The sequence below is a fragment of the Xenopus laevis genome, chromosome 7L (assembly GCF_017654675.1).
Source record: "Xenopus laevis strain J_2021 chromosome 7L, Xenopus_laevis_v10.1, whole genome shotgun sequence".
NCBI lineage: Eukaryota > Metazoa > Chordata > Amphibia > Anura > Pipidae > Xenopus > Xenopus laevis.
Window position 1 is genome coordinate 135,138,506 of NC_054383.1, and position 15,881 is coordinate 135,154,386.

Below are 15,881 nucleotides of genomic sequence, written 5' to 3' on the forward strand. Positions count from 1 at the left end.
TTCAGAGGAAAAGTGACATCAATCAACAGCCCCTGATGGATTTAAAAGGAAACAAGACGATCTGTGCAAATGTACATTTTATTCACGGAACAAGGAACCCGTCGTTCTACTGGTCACATACAAAAAGATATAAATAGAGAGACTTACACATATATAAAAAGGTAAGGAAGGGATGCATCATGGGAGGGGTGATGGAGCAGCTCTGTTTTCCGCCTCCAGTTCAGAAAGCCTTTCATTCACAGCCCTGCGAAGAGAAGAGAGTCGGGCATTAGTGATGTTACTGGATCTTCACTGCAATAACCACAAAGTTGGGTAATAAGGGATTAATACATGATTTATGTTAATATTAGATAAAATAAATGGTGTCATTACAGGAGTCTCCTTCGCAGAGCCTTCCGATGTTCTCGCAGAACGTGCAGCAATGGGTCATCTTCGAAGTCTGTTCCATCAGAGTCTGAAGGGAAAAAGAACCAGAAGAGGAGATTGTCATTGCTGCAAGATGATGTTGGATGCTCAGTGAATGAAAATTAGTTAACAAAAAAAAAAAAATAACGTGTTTGAGTGGCGAGGAATGTACCTTCTGCTTCTTCCAGTAGCTGTGCAGCGATTTCCAGTGGCTGCAGCTGATTGGATGGAGGTGAAGGGGGAGGAGCTTGCTTCTCAGGTGGAGGTGAAGGCGGAGGAGTTTGCTTCTCATTTCTATTTTCAGCCTTGGGTTGTGGAGTTGGGGATGGTGAAAACAGCCTCTCTGAGATAACCTTGGGAGGAAAGGGAACCTATTTGAGTATTATGGAGGTTCAGTACATAGCAGATCAATAGTGCAATGGCATACAATAAACTGCACTACTAGCTGATTTTATTTCAGAGAGTCTGAGCAGCTAACTTAATATAATTATCTGTACAGTAAGTAATCTAACGGTGGCCATAAACGGGCAGATAGAGCTGCTGATTGGGCTCTTCCAGTCCTAGTCAACATCTTATCTGCCCATGTATGGGGCACTCAGACGGCCCTACCCAACCAATATCATAAAAATCTTAGTGGGACAATCAAAGCATCAGCTTGTTGATGTGGCTTCACCCCAATGGCCTGTATCCCCATCTTTGTAATCCGATCATTTGGCCATAGGGCCAAACAATTGAATCAGCCAATCTCACCCTCTTCAAGGTGTGCATATTGGGCAAAGATCCTATCCAAATGAGCTTTCAATGTAGGATACATGCCCTGCAAGCTCCATGTCAGTGGAGTATAACACAATAGGAGGGCTATGTATTGATAAGATCTGGTCTGGCATCATTGCTCACTCACTAAAAGCACAGGTATCAGAATTGAAACTGCACAAAGTACATGTTTCATTTTACAGCGCTGTGGAATATTTTGGCACATAATAATTAATTGTTGTTACTAATAATGTTTACAGATCAGCACATTATCTGCAGATCAAAATAAACAGCCGCTCCAAACTCGCCCCTCGCGGTTTTCCTCCTCCACTAGTTCCACCTTAGTACCGGGTGCTCAGCCACCATCGCCCCAACTATGCCTTATAGTGGTAGAAAAGAGATAGGTGGCACTCTGGAAAAAAATGAATATAGAAAATTTATTCCAACAGGAGATGGGTCCACATGGCCTTACGCGTTTCGGGAAAGAAATCCCTTAATCATAGCCTATGATTAAGGGAATAAATTTTCTTTTTCCGGAGTGCCACCTATCTCTTTTCTACCACTATAAGGCATGGTTGGGGCGCTGGTGGCTGATCCATCTCCTGTTGGAATAAATTTCTATATTAATTTTTTTCCGGAGTGCCGCCTATCTCTTTTCTACCATTATCTGCAGCTGTTACATGAAGATCACTGGTGAAACATGACTAAGTTGCTGAAGAGTGACACGTTCTCACCTCCCCGACAGCACGATTAAATGAGGGTCCCAAGGGCACGTGCTCTGCCATTTTTTCTTTTCTTTCTGCCAGTCCCAATTTTGTTTGTTTCTGCTTCTCTTTCTTGCGCTCCACCTGCTTGGGCTCTTGTTGCTCTGCCAGCTTCAGGTCTGGCTGAGGACAGGGCATTTTTTTGGGCTTCCTGGTTGGTAAGAGTTTCTGGTGATGCTTAGCTAGATCATTGGAATCTGGAGGGAGAGGGTGGGGATCACCAGGTTTAACCCTTTCCTTCTCCTGTGTGTGCGTGATACAGGACAATGAGGGATGACCGTGTACATAAGGAAGGATATCGCACTGAAGGTGAAAGTGGGGAGGGACAGTGCAAGTCTGAATGCTTAGAGATGGACTAGCAATGGGTATGTTGTCAAGGCAAGAACTAGGAATACAATCCTGCCTATCAGAAATGGCATCACTTGGGTCAGTGGTGACTTTCTGGGACTCTCTGAAGTGCTCTGAAATAGTAGAATCCATAGCGACCGGCACCTACAAAGAGGAAAGCAAAATAAGGGACAAAAATGTAAGTGACAGTAAAAAATACTGGGGCATGTAGTTCAGCAACACTAGGAATAGGTGGTTAGATCTCCTTCCTTGCTCACACAAAAGTCCTGAGACTGGCTGAGATTCTAGCTATCTGTATAACAGAACATTCTGTTCTATTGGCTGCACAGATCCTATCTGATCCCCATTGTAAGCAGCAGTCCTGTCCTGCTTTATGGCAGCTGAGATTCTAGCTATCTGTATAACAGAACATTCTGTCCCAGTGGCTGCACAGATCCTATCTGATCCCCATTGGAAGCAGCAGTCCTGCCCTGCTTTATGGCAGCTGAGATTCTAGCTATCTGTATAACAGAACATTCTGTCCCAGTGGCTGCACAGATCCTATCTGATCCCCATTGGAAGCAGCAGTCCTGCCCTGCTTTATGGCAGCTGAGATTCTAGCTATCTGTATAACAAAACATTCTTTCCCAGTGGCTGCACAGATCCTATCTGATCCCCATTGTAAGCAGCAGTCCTGTCCTGCTTTATGGCAGCTGAGATTCTAGCTATCTGTATAACAGAGCATTCTGTCCCAGTGGCTGCACAGATCCTATCTGATCCCCATTGTAAGCAGCAGTCCTGTCCTGCTTTATGGCAGCTGAGATTCTAGCTATCTGTATAACAGAGCATTCTGTCCCAGTGGCTGCACAGATCCTATCTGATCCCCATTGTAAGCAGCAGTCCTGTCCTGCTTTATGGGGGCTGAGATTCTAGCTATCTGTATAACAGAGCATTCTGTCCCAGTGGCTGCACAGATCCTATCTGATCCCCATTGTAGGCAGCAGTCCTGTCCTGCTTTATGGCAGCTGAGATTCTAGCTATCTGTATAACAGAGCATTCTACATTACAGGATGAGAGTATCCTCAAAATCAGCCTATGAACATTATTTCCACAGATTTCTTTTAGTGTAGGCTTGTGTATCATGATCGTCCATAGTAACTGAAAATGGAAAAGTATTGCACTGTGTTTATTGTTATGATTGAATAGAAAGTGAGGAACAACAAGAGCCTTAGACACCTGTTTGGGGATTCTGACTGGAGGAGAGAAGGTCCGTTTCTGGGTTGGAGGTGCCAGGGTTCCTTCCCTTGCCTGTTCCATTTTCCTCCGCAGACGCCACTGATACAGAATGTCATTCTCTGGTGCTAATGCAGAAAATCTTCCTACGGCTGCAGGGGTCAGAGCTGGAATGCGCCTCTCAGTGGATGGAACTATGAGCAATATCAACAGTATACTAGTTAAATCAATGTGAAACAATACAAGATTCTGCATGCAAGTCAATGTGGTGCTCTATCTGGAAACTCTGCTGCATCCAAAAGTTTCAACAATCCATGTATTATAATAAAAATCAGATGGCACACACTCTGGCAACTGTGCTAAGTAATTCCTTGTGGTTATTTGAGATCTCCATGCGTGTGTGAAGATTTCAAATAAACCACAAGAATTACTAAGCACAGTTGCCAGAGCGTGTGCCATCTGATTTTTATTCTAATACTAGTTAAATCAGCTCAGTATTTTTATACTGCATACATAGCTTTAAAATACCATGTTTAAACTATAACTAGTTAGATGAATACAGAGAAACCTTATTTTTTACATCACCTTATTTTAAGTTTTCCCTCATTTTACACATTGCATAAATTTATTTCCCTGAATTTACAACATTTTTTGTTCCCCCTGGAATAATGTCAAATCTAGATACAATTCATGGTGTGCAGAAAAGAAATAATTGATAGACAAAGAGTGCACTTTAAAAAATGTATTGGGGCAGAAACTTATTTTGATATTCTGATACCCTAAACTAACATCAAATAAATGTGTAAAAAATGTGTTCACCCTAAACCTCTCTCTAAATGACTTAGAAGCCAGCCCTTAGTAGGAGTCCCCAACTTTTTTTGTACCGTGAGCCATATTCAAATATAAAAAGAGTTGGGGAGCAGCACAAGTATGAAAAACGTTTCTGGGGATGCCAAATAAGGGCTGTAATTTGCTATCGGCAGCCCCTTTGTGGACTAGCAGCCTACAGGAGACTCTGTTTGGCAGTGCACCTGTTTTTTATGCAACTAAAACTTGCCTCCAAGCCTGGAATTAAAAAATAAGAACCTGCTTTGAGGCCACTGAGAGCAACATCTAAGGGGATGGTGAGCAAAATTTTGCTCATGAGCCACTGGCTGCGGATTACTGCCTTAAAGGAACAGTTTGGTGTAAAACAAAAAATACTATGTGCAAAATAAATAAATGTATCTAATATAGTTAGTTAGCCAAAAATGTAATGTATAAAGGCTGGAGTGAGTGGATTTCTAACATAACAGAACACTACTTCCTGCTTTTCAGCTCTCTTGGTTTCCACTAATTGGTTACCAGACAGTAACCAATCAGTGACTTGAGGGGGGCCACATGGGTCATAACTGTTGCTTTTGAATCTGAGCTGAATGCTGAGGATCAATAACAAACTCACTGAACAGTTATGTCCCATGTGGCCCCCCTTATAGTCACTGACTAACTCAGAGTTAGAGAGCTGAAAAGCAGGAAGTAGTGTTCTGGCTATTATGTTACAAATCCAGTCACTCCAGCCTTTATACATTACATTTTTGCCTAACTAACTATATTAGATACATTTTTTATTTTGCACAGCCTCTTTGCACAGCCTATTTACCCAGTTTTTATTTTTACACTGAACGGTTCCTTTAAACAGTATATGGGAAAGCAAAAAAAATAACCACCCAAAACATCACCCTGACAGGCGTTTAGTCTCGGACCTCACACCCAAACACATCCTACACATACATAGTTACATAGGGTTGAAAAAGACAAAGTCCATCAAGTTCAACCCCTCCAAATGAAAACCCAGCCCCATACACACACCCCTCCCTACTTTTAATTAAATTCTATATACCCATATCTATACTAACTATAGAGTTTAGTATCACAATAGCCTTTGATATTATGTCTGTCCAAGAAATCATCCAAGTCCCTCTTATAGTCATTAACTGAATCAGCATCACAATATCACCCGGCAGTGCATTCCCCAACCTCACTGTCCTCACTGTGATGAACCCCCTACTCTGTTCCTTTAAATGAAACTTCTTTTCCTCTAGTCTGAAGGGGAGGCCTCTGTACGTGATTCTCTTTATGGGTAAAAAGTTCCCCTGTTATTTGTCTATAATGTCCTCTAATGTACTTGTAAAGTCTAATCATGTCCCCTCACAAGCGCCTTTTTTCCCCAGAGAAAACAACCCCAACCTTGTCAGTCTCCCCTCATAATTTAACTCTTCCCTCCCTCTAACCAGTTTAGTTGCACTTAGTCTCTGCACTCTCTCCAGCTCATTTATATCCCTCTTAAGGCCTGGAGTCCAAAACTGCCCCCATACTCCAGATGAGGCCTCACCAGGGACCTATAAAGAGGCAGAATTATGTTTTCATCCCTTGAAAAACAAAATAAATTACTTCTTGTTGCTCCCCAAACATTTAATTTACGTTTAGCTTTCAAAGTCACATCGCTGTCCCTTATTTACATGGTCTGATGCATTCAGATTTAATAAGCAAGCAGAAACCTACAGGGAGCATCCTAAACTGATGTTTAAGGGAGAGAAAGTTGCCATTCTGTTGTATTTATGTCCAGTATAAAACACAAATGGCTCCTCACCAATGTGCGTGTGTTGCATTCTTATTAACTACCTGGCTGACTTGGTACAGCGAAACTTTGTCTGCTTTGGTCAGAACCTGTGCTTGAGACGTTGGATGATGGAGAGGATCCAATGCCTTCAGAACTCACGGCGCCCACGCTGCTAAGAGATGATTCACTGGGGGAGAGGTGAGATAAAAAGTGAGAAATGAATTTAAAGGATAAGTAAACCTTAAAAATAAGTGAATGTAAAATTGTTGAGGGTGCTCAGATATTAAAGGAAAACTATGCCCCAAACATATGTAGGTCTCTATAAAAAGATATTGCATAAAACAGCTCATATGTAAAACCCTGGTTTGTGTAAATAAACCATTTTCATAATAATATACTTTTCTAGTAGTATGTGCCATTGGGTAATCATAAATAGAAAATTGCTATTTTAAAAAATAAGGGCCGCCCCATGGGATCTTATGATTCACTGTGCACACATACATACCAACAAACTATACGTGTATTTCAGGTGATCTCTGAGGCAGCACACAGACCATCACGAAATGGTGGCTCAAGACAAGAGATGTAAAAGGGCAAGATTTACTTAAATAAATATTCCAGTTTGTTAAGATTCTTTTTTATGCCACTTAATATGATGTAAACTATCTGTTGCTTATGTGTTCATTTTGGGGGTATAGTTTTCCTTTAAGGGATACATGTAGTGTTACTATGAATGAATTTTGTTACAACAGCGCCACCTGCTGGTCATTTTCCCACCAGTCTGACCAGCAAGTAGTCAAGGAAGTTGTCAGGAGAAAGAAAGAGACTGCTCTGATGTTCTTGCTTAGGAAACAAACTAGAAACAATTCTCAAATCTTTCCTAAGCAGAAGAACATCAGAGCAGTTTCTTTCTTTCTCCTGACAACTTCTTTGACTGGTGGGAAAATGACCAGCAGGTGGCGATGTTGTAACAAAATTCATTCATAGTAACAGTACATGTATCCCTTAATATCTTGGAATAAAAAATAAATAAATAATGAATGTACATTGCAAAAATGCTTAGAATACCCCCCTCATCAGTTTTAAATTCACTTAATTTTAAGGTTTACTTATCCTTTAAAAAGAAAGTAATAATCTTTATATTTTCCAGCATGCACAATCGGGCCTGAACTAGGATTTAAAATAAGACCTGCCATTTCAATTACTCAGAAGCTCAAACGGCTGTCTATGGCACCATACAGCAGCCCACAGATTGTCAGTCCAGGCCTGCCCACAATGTTGAGAGACTAATCACTAGGAGAGACAAAGGATACCCCTACAACTAAAATAACCCTTTACTCACCTCTGGAGTATAAGCTTTCCTGCTTTCTCCTGAAGGCTCAGGATGTCCACATGATTAGAATACAACTTGGAATCACTTAGAGACATATCCTTAGAGCCAAAAAAATAAGCAAACTGTAAAAGCTGCTCAATTTATTGTCCCTTTAAATAATATATATACATCAGAAATGTACAATATACCTGACAGGGTGGGCTCATCTCAAGTTTATGCGGGGAGAATCTTGTAGAAGACTTGACTCCTAAGAATAAATAAATATAATGAATGCTCAGGACCTGGGGTTTTACGGATTACGGATCTTTCCGTAATTTGGGTATTCGTGCCTTAAATCTACTAGAAATCATTTAAACATTAAATAAACCCAATAGGCTGGTTTTGGTTCCAATAAGGATTAACTATATCTTAGTTTGGCTCAAGTACAAGCTACGGTTTTATTACTACAGAAAAAAAAGGATATCATTTTTCTTTCTCCTGACAACTTCCTTGACTACTTGCTGGTCAGACTGGTGGGAAAATGACCAGCAGGTGGCGCTGTTGTAACAAAATTCATTCATAGTAACAGTACATGTATCCCTTAATATCGTGGAATTAAAAAAAATATATATAATGAATGTACATTGCAAAAGTGCTTAGAATAACACCCTCATCAATTTTACATTCACTTATTTTAAAGTTTACTTATCCTATTATTTGTGAATCAGACCTGATGGGAGTTTATGGCATGAGAATGCCTGGGGTCCTTGATGCACCCTTCTTAAATCTTTGCTTAACAATGCTTTAGCATTACCTGTAACAGAGTGATTCCTGACTACATCAAGGCTGTCAGGAGATGTCTGTAGCCACCAGAAATCTTTCATTCCAACACTGGGAGGAGAGCGATCCAGTCGGCTGGTAGGACGTCCACTTCGAAACCTTTCCAAGTACCTAGATGTAAAAAAATAAAGAAACCTCTATAAGACATTTCTCTTCTTAGTTAAAACATTTACGGTAGTTACAGCTGAGAATGATGCATTGGCAGTTGAATGGGCAGATACAAAATATATGGGGTTTATGTCACTGAAGGTCTTGTCCCCTAAATATTAGCCAGTGTGTAAACCTTGGGAGTTTCTTTCCCCCTGTAACAGTGTTTCTAAATCTCCTTTGTACCCGAATGTACCCGCCAAACACTGCATTTTTCCAATACAATACCATCCAGTGGGTTTAAATCAAACAGACTTTTGTGCTGGGGTGTGATGTATATTCCGCGTACAGGCCCATAAACCTTTGGACAGAAACAACCTTTTTCTAATTTTGGTTCTTTACATGACCACAATGAATTTTAAATAAAACAAGTCAGATGCAGTTGAACTGCAGACTTTCAGCTTTAATTCAGTGGGTTGAACAAAAAGCTTGCATAAAAATGTGAGGAACTAAAACCTTTTTTTAACACAATCAGGGGCTCAAAGGTAATTGGACAAATTAAAAAAGTGAAAATAAAATGTTCATTTCTAATACTTGGTTGAAAACCCCTTGCTGGCAATGACAGGCTGAAGTGTTGAACTCATGGACATCACCAGATTATGGGTTTGCTCCTGTTTAATGCTCTGCCAGGCCTTTACTGCAGTGACTTTCAGTTGCTGTTTGTTTGTGGCCTTTCTGTCCCAAGTTTAGTCTTCAACAAGTGAAATGCAGCTCAATTGGGTTCAGATCAGATGACTTGGCCATTCAACAATATTCCACTTCTTTGCTTTAATAAACTCCCGGGTTGCTTTGGCTGTATCTTTTGGGTCATTATGAAACACCTCCCAATCAATGTGAGTGCATTTAGCTGGATTTGAGCAGACAGTGTCTCTGAATAGCTCACAATTCATTCTTGTGCTTCTGTCCTGTGTCACATGATGGATAAACACTAGTGTCCCAGTGCCACTGGCAGCCATGCACCCCAAGCCATCACACTGCCTCCCAAATGTTTTATACACAACTGTGCTATGCTTTGGATCATGAGTTGTTCCACACCTTCTCCAGACTTTTTTCTTGCCATCATTCTCCTAGAGGTTGATCTTGGTTTCATCTGTCCAAAGAATGTTTTTCCAGAACTGTGCTGGCTTTTTTGAGATGTTTTTTTTTTTTAGCAAAGTCCAATGTAGCCTTTCTAGTCTTGATGACTTGCACCTTGCAGTGCAGCCTCTGTATTTACTTTCATGCAGTCTTCTCTTTATGTAGACTTGGATATCGATACCCCGACTTCCTGGAGAGTGTTGGTCACTTGTTTGGCTGTTGTGAAGGGGTTTCTATTCAGCATAGAAATGATTCTGAGATCATCCACCAAGGTTGTCTTGCGTGGACGTCCAGGTCTTTTTGCGTTACTGAGTTCACCGGTACTTTCTTTCTTTCTTTCTCAGAATGTACTAAACTGTAGATTTTAGATCACTAATATTGTAGCAATTTTTCGGATGGGTTTTATCTGTTTTTGCAGCTTAAGGATGGCATGTTTCACCTGCATGGAGAGCACATTTGACCGCATGTTGTCTGTTCACAGTAAAATCTTCCACATACAAGCACCCCCCCCCCTCAAACCAACTCCTGGGCTTTTATCTGCTTCATTAATAATGACATAACGAAAGAATTGCCCACACCTGCCCATGAGATAGCCTTTGAGTCAATGGTCCAATTACTTTTGAGCCCCTGAAATGAAGAGATTGTGTTAAAAAAAAAAAAGGCTTTAGTTCCTCACATTTTTAAGCAATCTTTTTGCTCAACCCACTGAATTAAAGCTGAAAGTGTGCCGTTCAAGTTGTTTCATTTAAAATGTATTGTGGTAATGTACAGAACCAAAATTAGAAAAAAGTTGTCTCTGTCCAAAGATTTATGGGCCTAACTGTATATTAGACAGATAACACCTAATCCAATACAACAGGGTAAGAAAACAGGACAGGAGTGCGCTGCTAGTTACCTAGCAATGACGGAGTCCTGAGATGATGGCTCAGTAGAGTAAGGTACCTGCCCAGTACCAGGTACAGTCAGTCGCTCATCTCTTTCCGGCGTCTTAGAAGAGCTCCCATCAGTGGAAGGCCAGGATTCATCAAACGGCCCAGAAGAATCAGACTCAGGGGCCCCAGACACCAACCGCTGGATACCTCCCAGAAAACTAAGGTCCGGTGGACTCAATGAATCAGAGAGATGAGGTGACAGGGAATAAAGCCGACTTGGGCTGAGAACCTAAAAAATAAGAAATATAAGAAATACAGGTGTGAGACCGGTTAGAATGCTCGGTTATCCATAATATGGATCTTCATACCATGTGTAATAAACCCAATGGGCTGGATTTGCTTCCAATAAGGATTAATTATATCTTAGTTGGGATCAAATACAAGCTACCGTTTAATTAATATTCAACTTCAGCTGTTTTGTGGCTTCGGGTCTTTTCGCCATTTCGGAACTTTGGCTGTTCGGCTTTTCGGCACTTCTGCGTTCGAGACTTCGGGTTTTCGGCACTTCCGCGTTCGAGACTTCGGGTTTTCGGCACTTCCGCGTTCGAGACTTCGGCTTTTCTGCACTTCCGCGTTCGAGACTTCGGCTTTTCGGCACTTGCGTGTTCGAGACTTCACTTTTCGGCACTTCCGCGTTCGATACCTCAGATTTTCAGCACTTCCGCTTTCCAGATTTTCAGCACTTCCGCTTTTCCATGGCTTTTCGGCACTTCCGCTTTTGAGACATCGAAATGAGGCGGCGCGGCTTTGGCACTGTCAAGGGGGGCCTGGCTCTTTCAAAAGTTCAGCACTGTCAGGCCCCCCTTCAGGCCTGGGCCCGGTACATTTGTACCCCCTGTGCCCCCCTGATGGCGGCCCTGATTATGTATTTGGATTATTCGATTTTAATGGAGTCTATGGGAGACAGGTGTCCAGTAATTCAGAACTTTCTGGATTACATGTTTCTGGATAATGGATCCCATACCTGTATAACTGCTCTACTCAGATCATACAAGTAAACTACACTACACTTACAGACAGTGGTTTTATGGCTAAAGTCAATCTTTGGAATTTCAGGAAAACTTGGGTTCAGACAAGCTGTGTCCAACTCTTAGGTGTTTATCTCTTATTATAGAGAATCAGTCAATGTTGATATCAAAGATATATAATGTGCCCAAATGATATCCCTGCTCCCCTAAACTTACAGATTGCTTTTGGTCTTCTGTTAGAGGCTTTGTCTTTGATGGGCAATAGTGGGTCCTGCCTCTTACTGGAGATGGGAATGGATCCCCCTGACTGGAGAATACAGGTTCACTGTGGAGGAGGGGTACAAAGAACAGATTCAATTCTTGCAGTTTACATCAACATACCTGTAATTGAATCTGAAAAAGAATGCTTGATAGAAACCTGAAACCACTCAAGGATGCCTGGACAGTGGAAGTATTAAAGCGCTGCTGGGGGAGAGTGGGTATCAGTGACAGGCTCTGGAAATGGAATAACATTGGATGAATTATTTAGTGATAAAGCAGTGGCTCAGTTTCCAGCAGGTACCTTGCTCTGAGCAATGCAATTCATGGACAGAGGATAAAATGCAGTAAGTGTGGGTGAAATTTAGGTTCATTTAATAATCGTTACACTATTTTATGCCAAAGTTCTATCCCTGTACTACATTAAGGGCCCACATCTCCCAGTGACCCACAGTTGGAAATCCTGGATTTATAATGCTCTCAGAATACACTCAATTGGCAAATAAGTGTTAACGAATTCCCACTGAACATATAGTTGTTTTAGGTACACAAACAACAAAATCAGCACAGCTTGCGAGACTTTACTTCCCCTTTAATAAATAATTTCTTCTCTTTACTTCTAGGAGGAGCAGAAAATGTATTGCTTGAAATCCTTAAAATTTGGCGGTGCTGCAAAGACTCTAGATATTCTTAAAACCGGCAGTTCTATCTTTCTTATCGGGGCCCTCTAGATAAAGTTCATCACTTCAAAGCAATCTAATTGCCTTCATAACTTTCTTAAAGGAGAAGGCAGTTTATTGTCAATAAATTAGACACAATAGGGCGAGCTAAAACACTATATTTATTCTGCAGAATGCTTTACCATACCTGAGTAAACCACTCTAGAAGCTCTCTCTGTTTGTTTAGGATAGCAGCTGCCATATTAGCTTGCTGTGACATCACTGCCTGCCCAAGTCTCTCCCTGCTCACTCATAGCTCTGGACTCAGATTAAAGCAGGGAGGGGGAAGAGGAGCAAACTGAGCATGCTCAAGCCCTAGCCCTGGAGGTTTAAGCTGAAAACAGGAAGTCTGATACAGAAGCCCATGAGTACACAATAGAAGGAAAGAAATGTGCTGTTTCTTTTGACAGAGGACTCAGGGCAGCATTACTTTGGGGATGTACTGGTTTATTTATATGGACCTTCTGATAAAGCTTACTTACTTTAGCCTTTCCTTCTCCTTTCCTGCAGGAAACGAGTGTGATCTCGGGCTGCTGAGAAACGCAGGCCAAGAATCTGCTCCTCTGCTAGCACCCAAATACATTACCTCTGCTCGGGTGCAGACAAATGTGGCAGATGTTGGTGCAAAATGCTAAATCGTTATGCTTAATGTCAACAAGCACACAGCCAGTGTGAGTGACCCCAAAACATCACAGTTTGATTAAACACAAAGGGTTAAAGTGGACCTGACATCCAGGCATAAAAAGATGTATAATAAAAGTCCTTTTCAAATTAAACATGAAATCCACATTCTTTTTTTTTTTTTTTTATTAAAGTGTTCATAGCTGTTATAAACGCATTTAAAAAATCTCAAATGTCAATCAAATATTGTCTGCCCCTCCTCTATGCCTTAGGCAATTACTTTCACTTTCCATTCAGCACTTCCTACATGTCACTGCTCTCCCCACATTCCCCCGTTCTCTTCACCATTTAATTGTGTAACCAGGACATGGGGATGGACATCAGGTCCCCCATTCTGCTGCACAAACAAGATTCTGAGATGATACAAGACTTGTCTTAATAACAGTGTCCACAAAGTGGCTCCTGCCTGCTTGTTATAATTATGAATTCCCAGACTGATGGAAACAAGATTCAAATAACTTATGCAGTGTAATTAAAGTTAATTTTGCTTGACTAACATGATTAATAGGATTTGGAATGCAGCTGCTTTCTATATTTAATTTTTTACCTTGTTTCCAAAATTGAAGTTGACATGTTAATGTTTCAGTCTGGCAGTTCAGTAATTCAGGTGCAGATTCTGTTACAATTTTACAACATTTAGTGGACACATTTCTCAGCAGCATCTCTGGAGTATTAGTAACTATTGTATCAAGTCTAAAAGCTGCCTGTAATGAAACTCAGGGATTCTGCTCAGCAGGGACAAAGATAAGAAATGTATCAACTAAATGTATCAATTTAGAACAGTTTGGCTACCACCCCCCTTCGCCCTGCAAGAGCTTCTTCAAGGAGACATTCTGTGTAAAAAATAAGAATGTACCAGTGCATTATACTCAATTAGATAGAGAAGAATTGTACTTAAAAGAGTAATGTTTCAGGCTGATTTATTGAATATTTCTGCAAAAACCCTAATAATCGCTTCTCTTCCACTTCCTGCTCCCAGAATTCCCAGGCTGTGCACTCAGCTCACTGCACTGTAGGACAGGAACCAATCAGCAGCTAGCAGGACCTAATAGGGAACTGAAGCCTGTCTGTGCTTGTGTGATTGCAGGGCTGTGATTGGCTGTCCCCCGCCTACTGTGCTCCTGGCAGGGACTGATAGGACACACCCACCCCGCATTTAAAACACAGACAGGGACCAGAGAACATCAATAGGGAGCTCCAATAAAGGGGCTATTTTTAAAAGCAACTAAATATATTACTCATAATTGCCTACAAAATTTGTTTTTTTAAAATGTCTCCTTTTCAGAAAGACATAAGAAGGGGGGAAAAAAAATAACATTTTAAACTTCAATATTAGACTTTTTTTCAGTTGCTTTTTATTTTCTGTTTATGACTGTTTTTCTATGTCTGGTGAACCAGGCCGGTTGTGTCGGTTCTTTCCGTATGCCCTAAATAGATGCACCGATAAGATCATACAAAATTAATTTTCATATGATATTTGGTGCGTGTATGGTGGAAACTGAGCCGACCAATGTCAGCAGAAGACTTGGATATCGATCGGGCTGGCTGGAAAATTTTGATCGGGGGCCTCTGAAGGCACCTGAACATCAGCCATTGATAGTACTGAATCTTCAGATACAGGTAGAATCAGGGGCGCTCCGTCAATGAGGCGAGTTGAGAAACTTACCTCAGACGGCAGCGCCCCTGGTTGCCAGGGGCAACAAAAATGCCTGTACTTGTAACTAAGAGCAGAATTTCAGTGTTTGCAACCCGTAAATTTGGCTTTTCTAGTGCAAACAGCATAATAGCGCTCTCTGCACTAGCGACGTGGATGCCTCCGACCCCCTCCGGCAATGAAAATATGAGTACCGTGGGGAGGGCGGGGGCAGAATAAAGGAACCCTCGGGCGGCAAAATGGCCAGGATCGCCCCTGGTTAGAATTCTATTGTTTCTATCTTTATATCTTAACATTAACATCTACATGTGTGTATTGAAACCAACAATCTTGCCAGGAAAGATCTTAATTGTAAAGTCTATGGCCTAAGCCATTCAACCAGCCCATGCACAGCCCTAAGCACCCACCTACCTGCTGCTCATCCTCACGGTCGGTAGAACTGTACTTTGTGCACCGGCTGCTTCACTTTGCCTTCTCCAACTGCAGGATTAGCCCTTAAATGAACACAATGGCACCTATATAAATTGCATGAGTACAATGCTTTGTCTGTTATGTATGTAGTGTGTGTGTGTGTGTGTGTGTGTGTGTGTGTGTGTGTGTGTGTGTGTGTGTGTGTGTGTGTGTGTGTGTGTGTGTGTGTGTGTGTGTGTGTGTGTGTGTGTGTGTGTGTGTGTGTGTGTGTGTGTGTGTGTGTGTGTGTGTGTGTGTGTGTGTGTGTGTGTGTGTGTGTGTGTGTGTATATCATATGGCTAATGGGCTAATGTGTCTAGGGCCCATAATTTCAGACATACACCTACTTACCTACTAGCAACTGCTGTTTCGCACTAAAGGCCTCCCCTTGTTGCCAAAACTTTCAGGGGATTATGGGAATTGTAGTTCAGTCTGAGCTAATTCAAGGAAAGGATGTGGACAGTAGAAATGACAGTAGTAATGCCAGTGCCCAGCTCGGATGTAACTACAGCAGGCTCTTCAGCCACATAACAGCAGGGTCAAGCCAGTCTGTCATTCCATATACTTCCTCCCCATCCCTGGAGTCAAACCTCCCGCGCTTCCGGCCGCTGGTCTCCTAGCAACTGTCAACGCGCAAAGCACGACGGGAGCCGCCTATCTTACTGCTTCCGGCACCCACGATTCCCGTCGTGCTTTGCGGTGGACTGCCCATCAAAGGTATCAGCCGAACGGAGGGTGAACAAGGCGGCTCAACAAATCGGG

At 41.7% G+C, this 15,881-nt stretch overlaps 1 protein-coding gene across 2 annotated transcripts; it reads right to left on the reverse strand.

The window, feature by feature from the left end:
* Positions 1–62: 62 nt before the first annotated feature.
* Positions 63–15,812, reverse strand: LOC108696882 (proline and serine-rich protein 3). 2 transcript variants are annotated; one of them, XM_041569836.1, is made up of 13 exons: positions 15,475–15,812; positions 15,081–15,163; positions 11,574–11,682; positions 10,353–10,618; positions 8,208–8,344; positions 7,603–7,661; positions 7,424–7,512; positions 6,144–6,268; positions 3,486–3,676; positions 1,893–2,414; positions 578–758; positions 373–454; positions 63–244 (listed from the first exon to the last, which is right to left on the reverse strand). In XM_041569836.1, the coding sequence occupies exons 2-13, from the start codon at positions 15,089–15,091 to the stop codon at positions 178–180; spliced, it is 1,839 nt and encodes a 612-aa protein (XP_041425770.1). In that variant the 5' UTR covers positions 15,092–15,163; positions 15,475–15,812; the 3' UTR covers positions 63–177. The 2 variants fall into 2 exon arrangements, with proteins under 2 accessions (XP_041425770.1, XP_018082062.1); XM_018226573.2 differs by having other exon boundaries at positions 15,471–15,812.
* Positions 15,813–15,881: the final 69 nt, after the last annotated feature.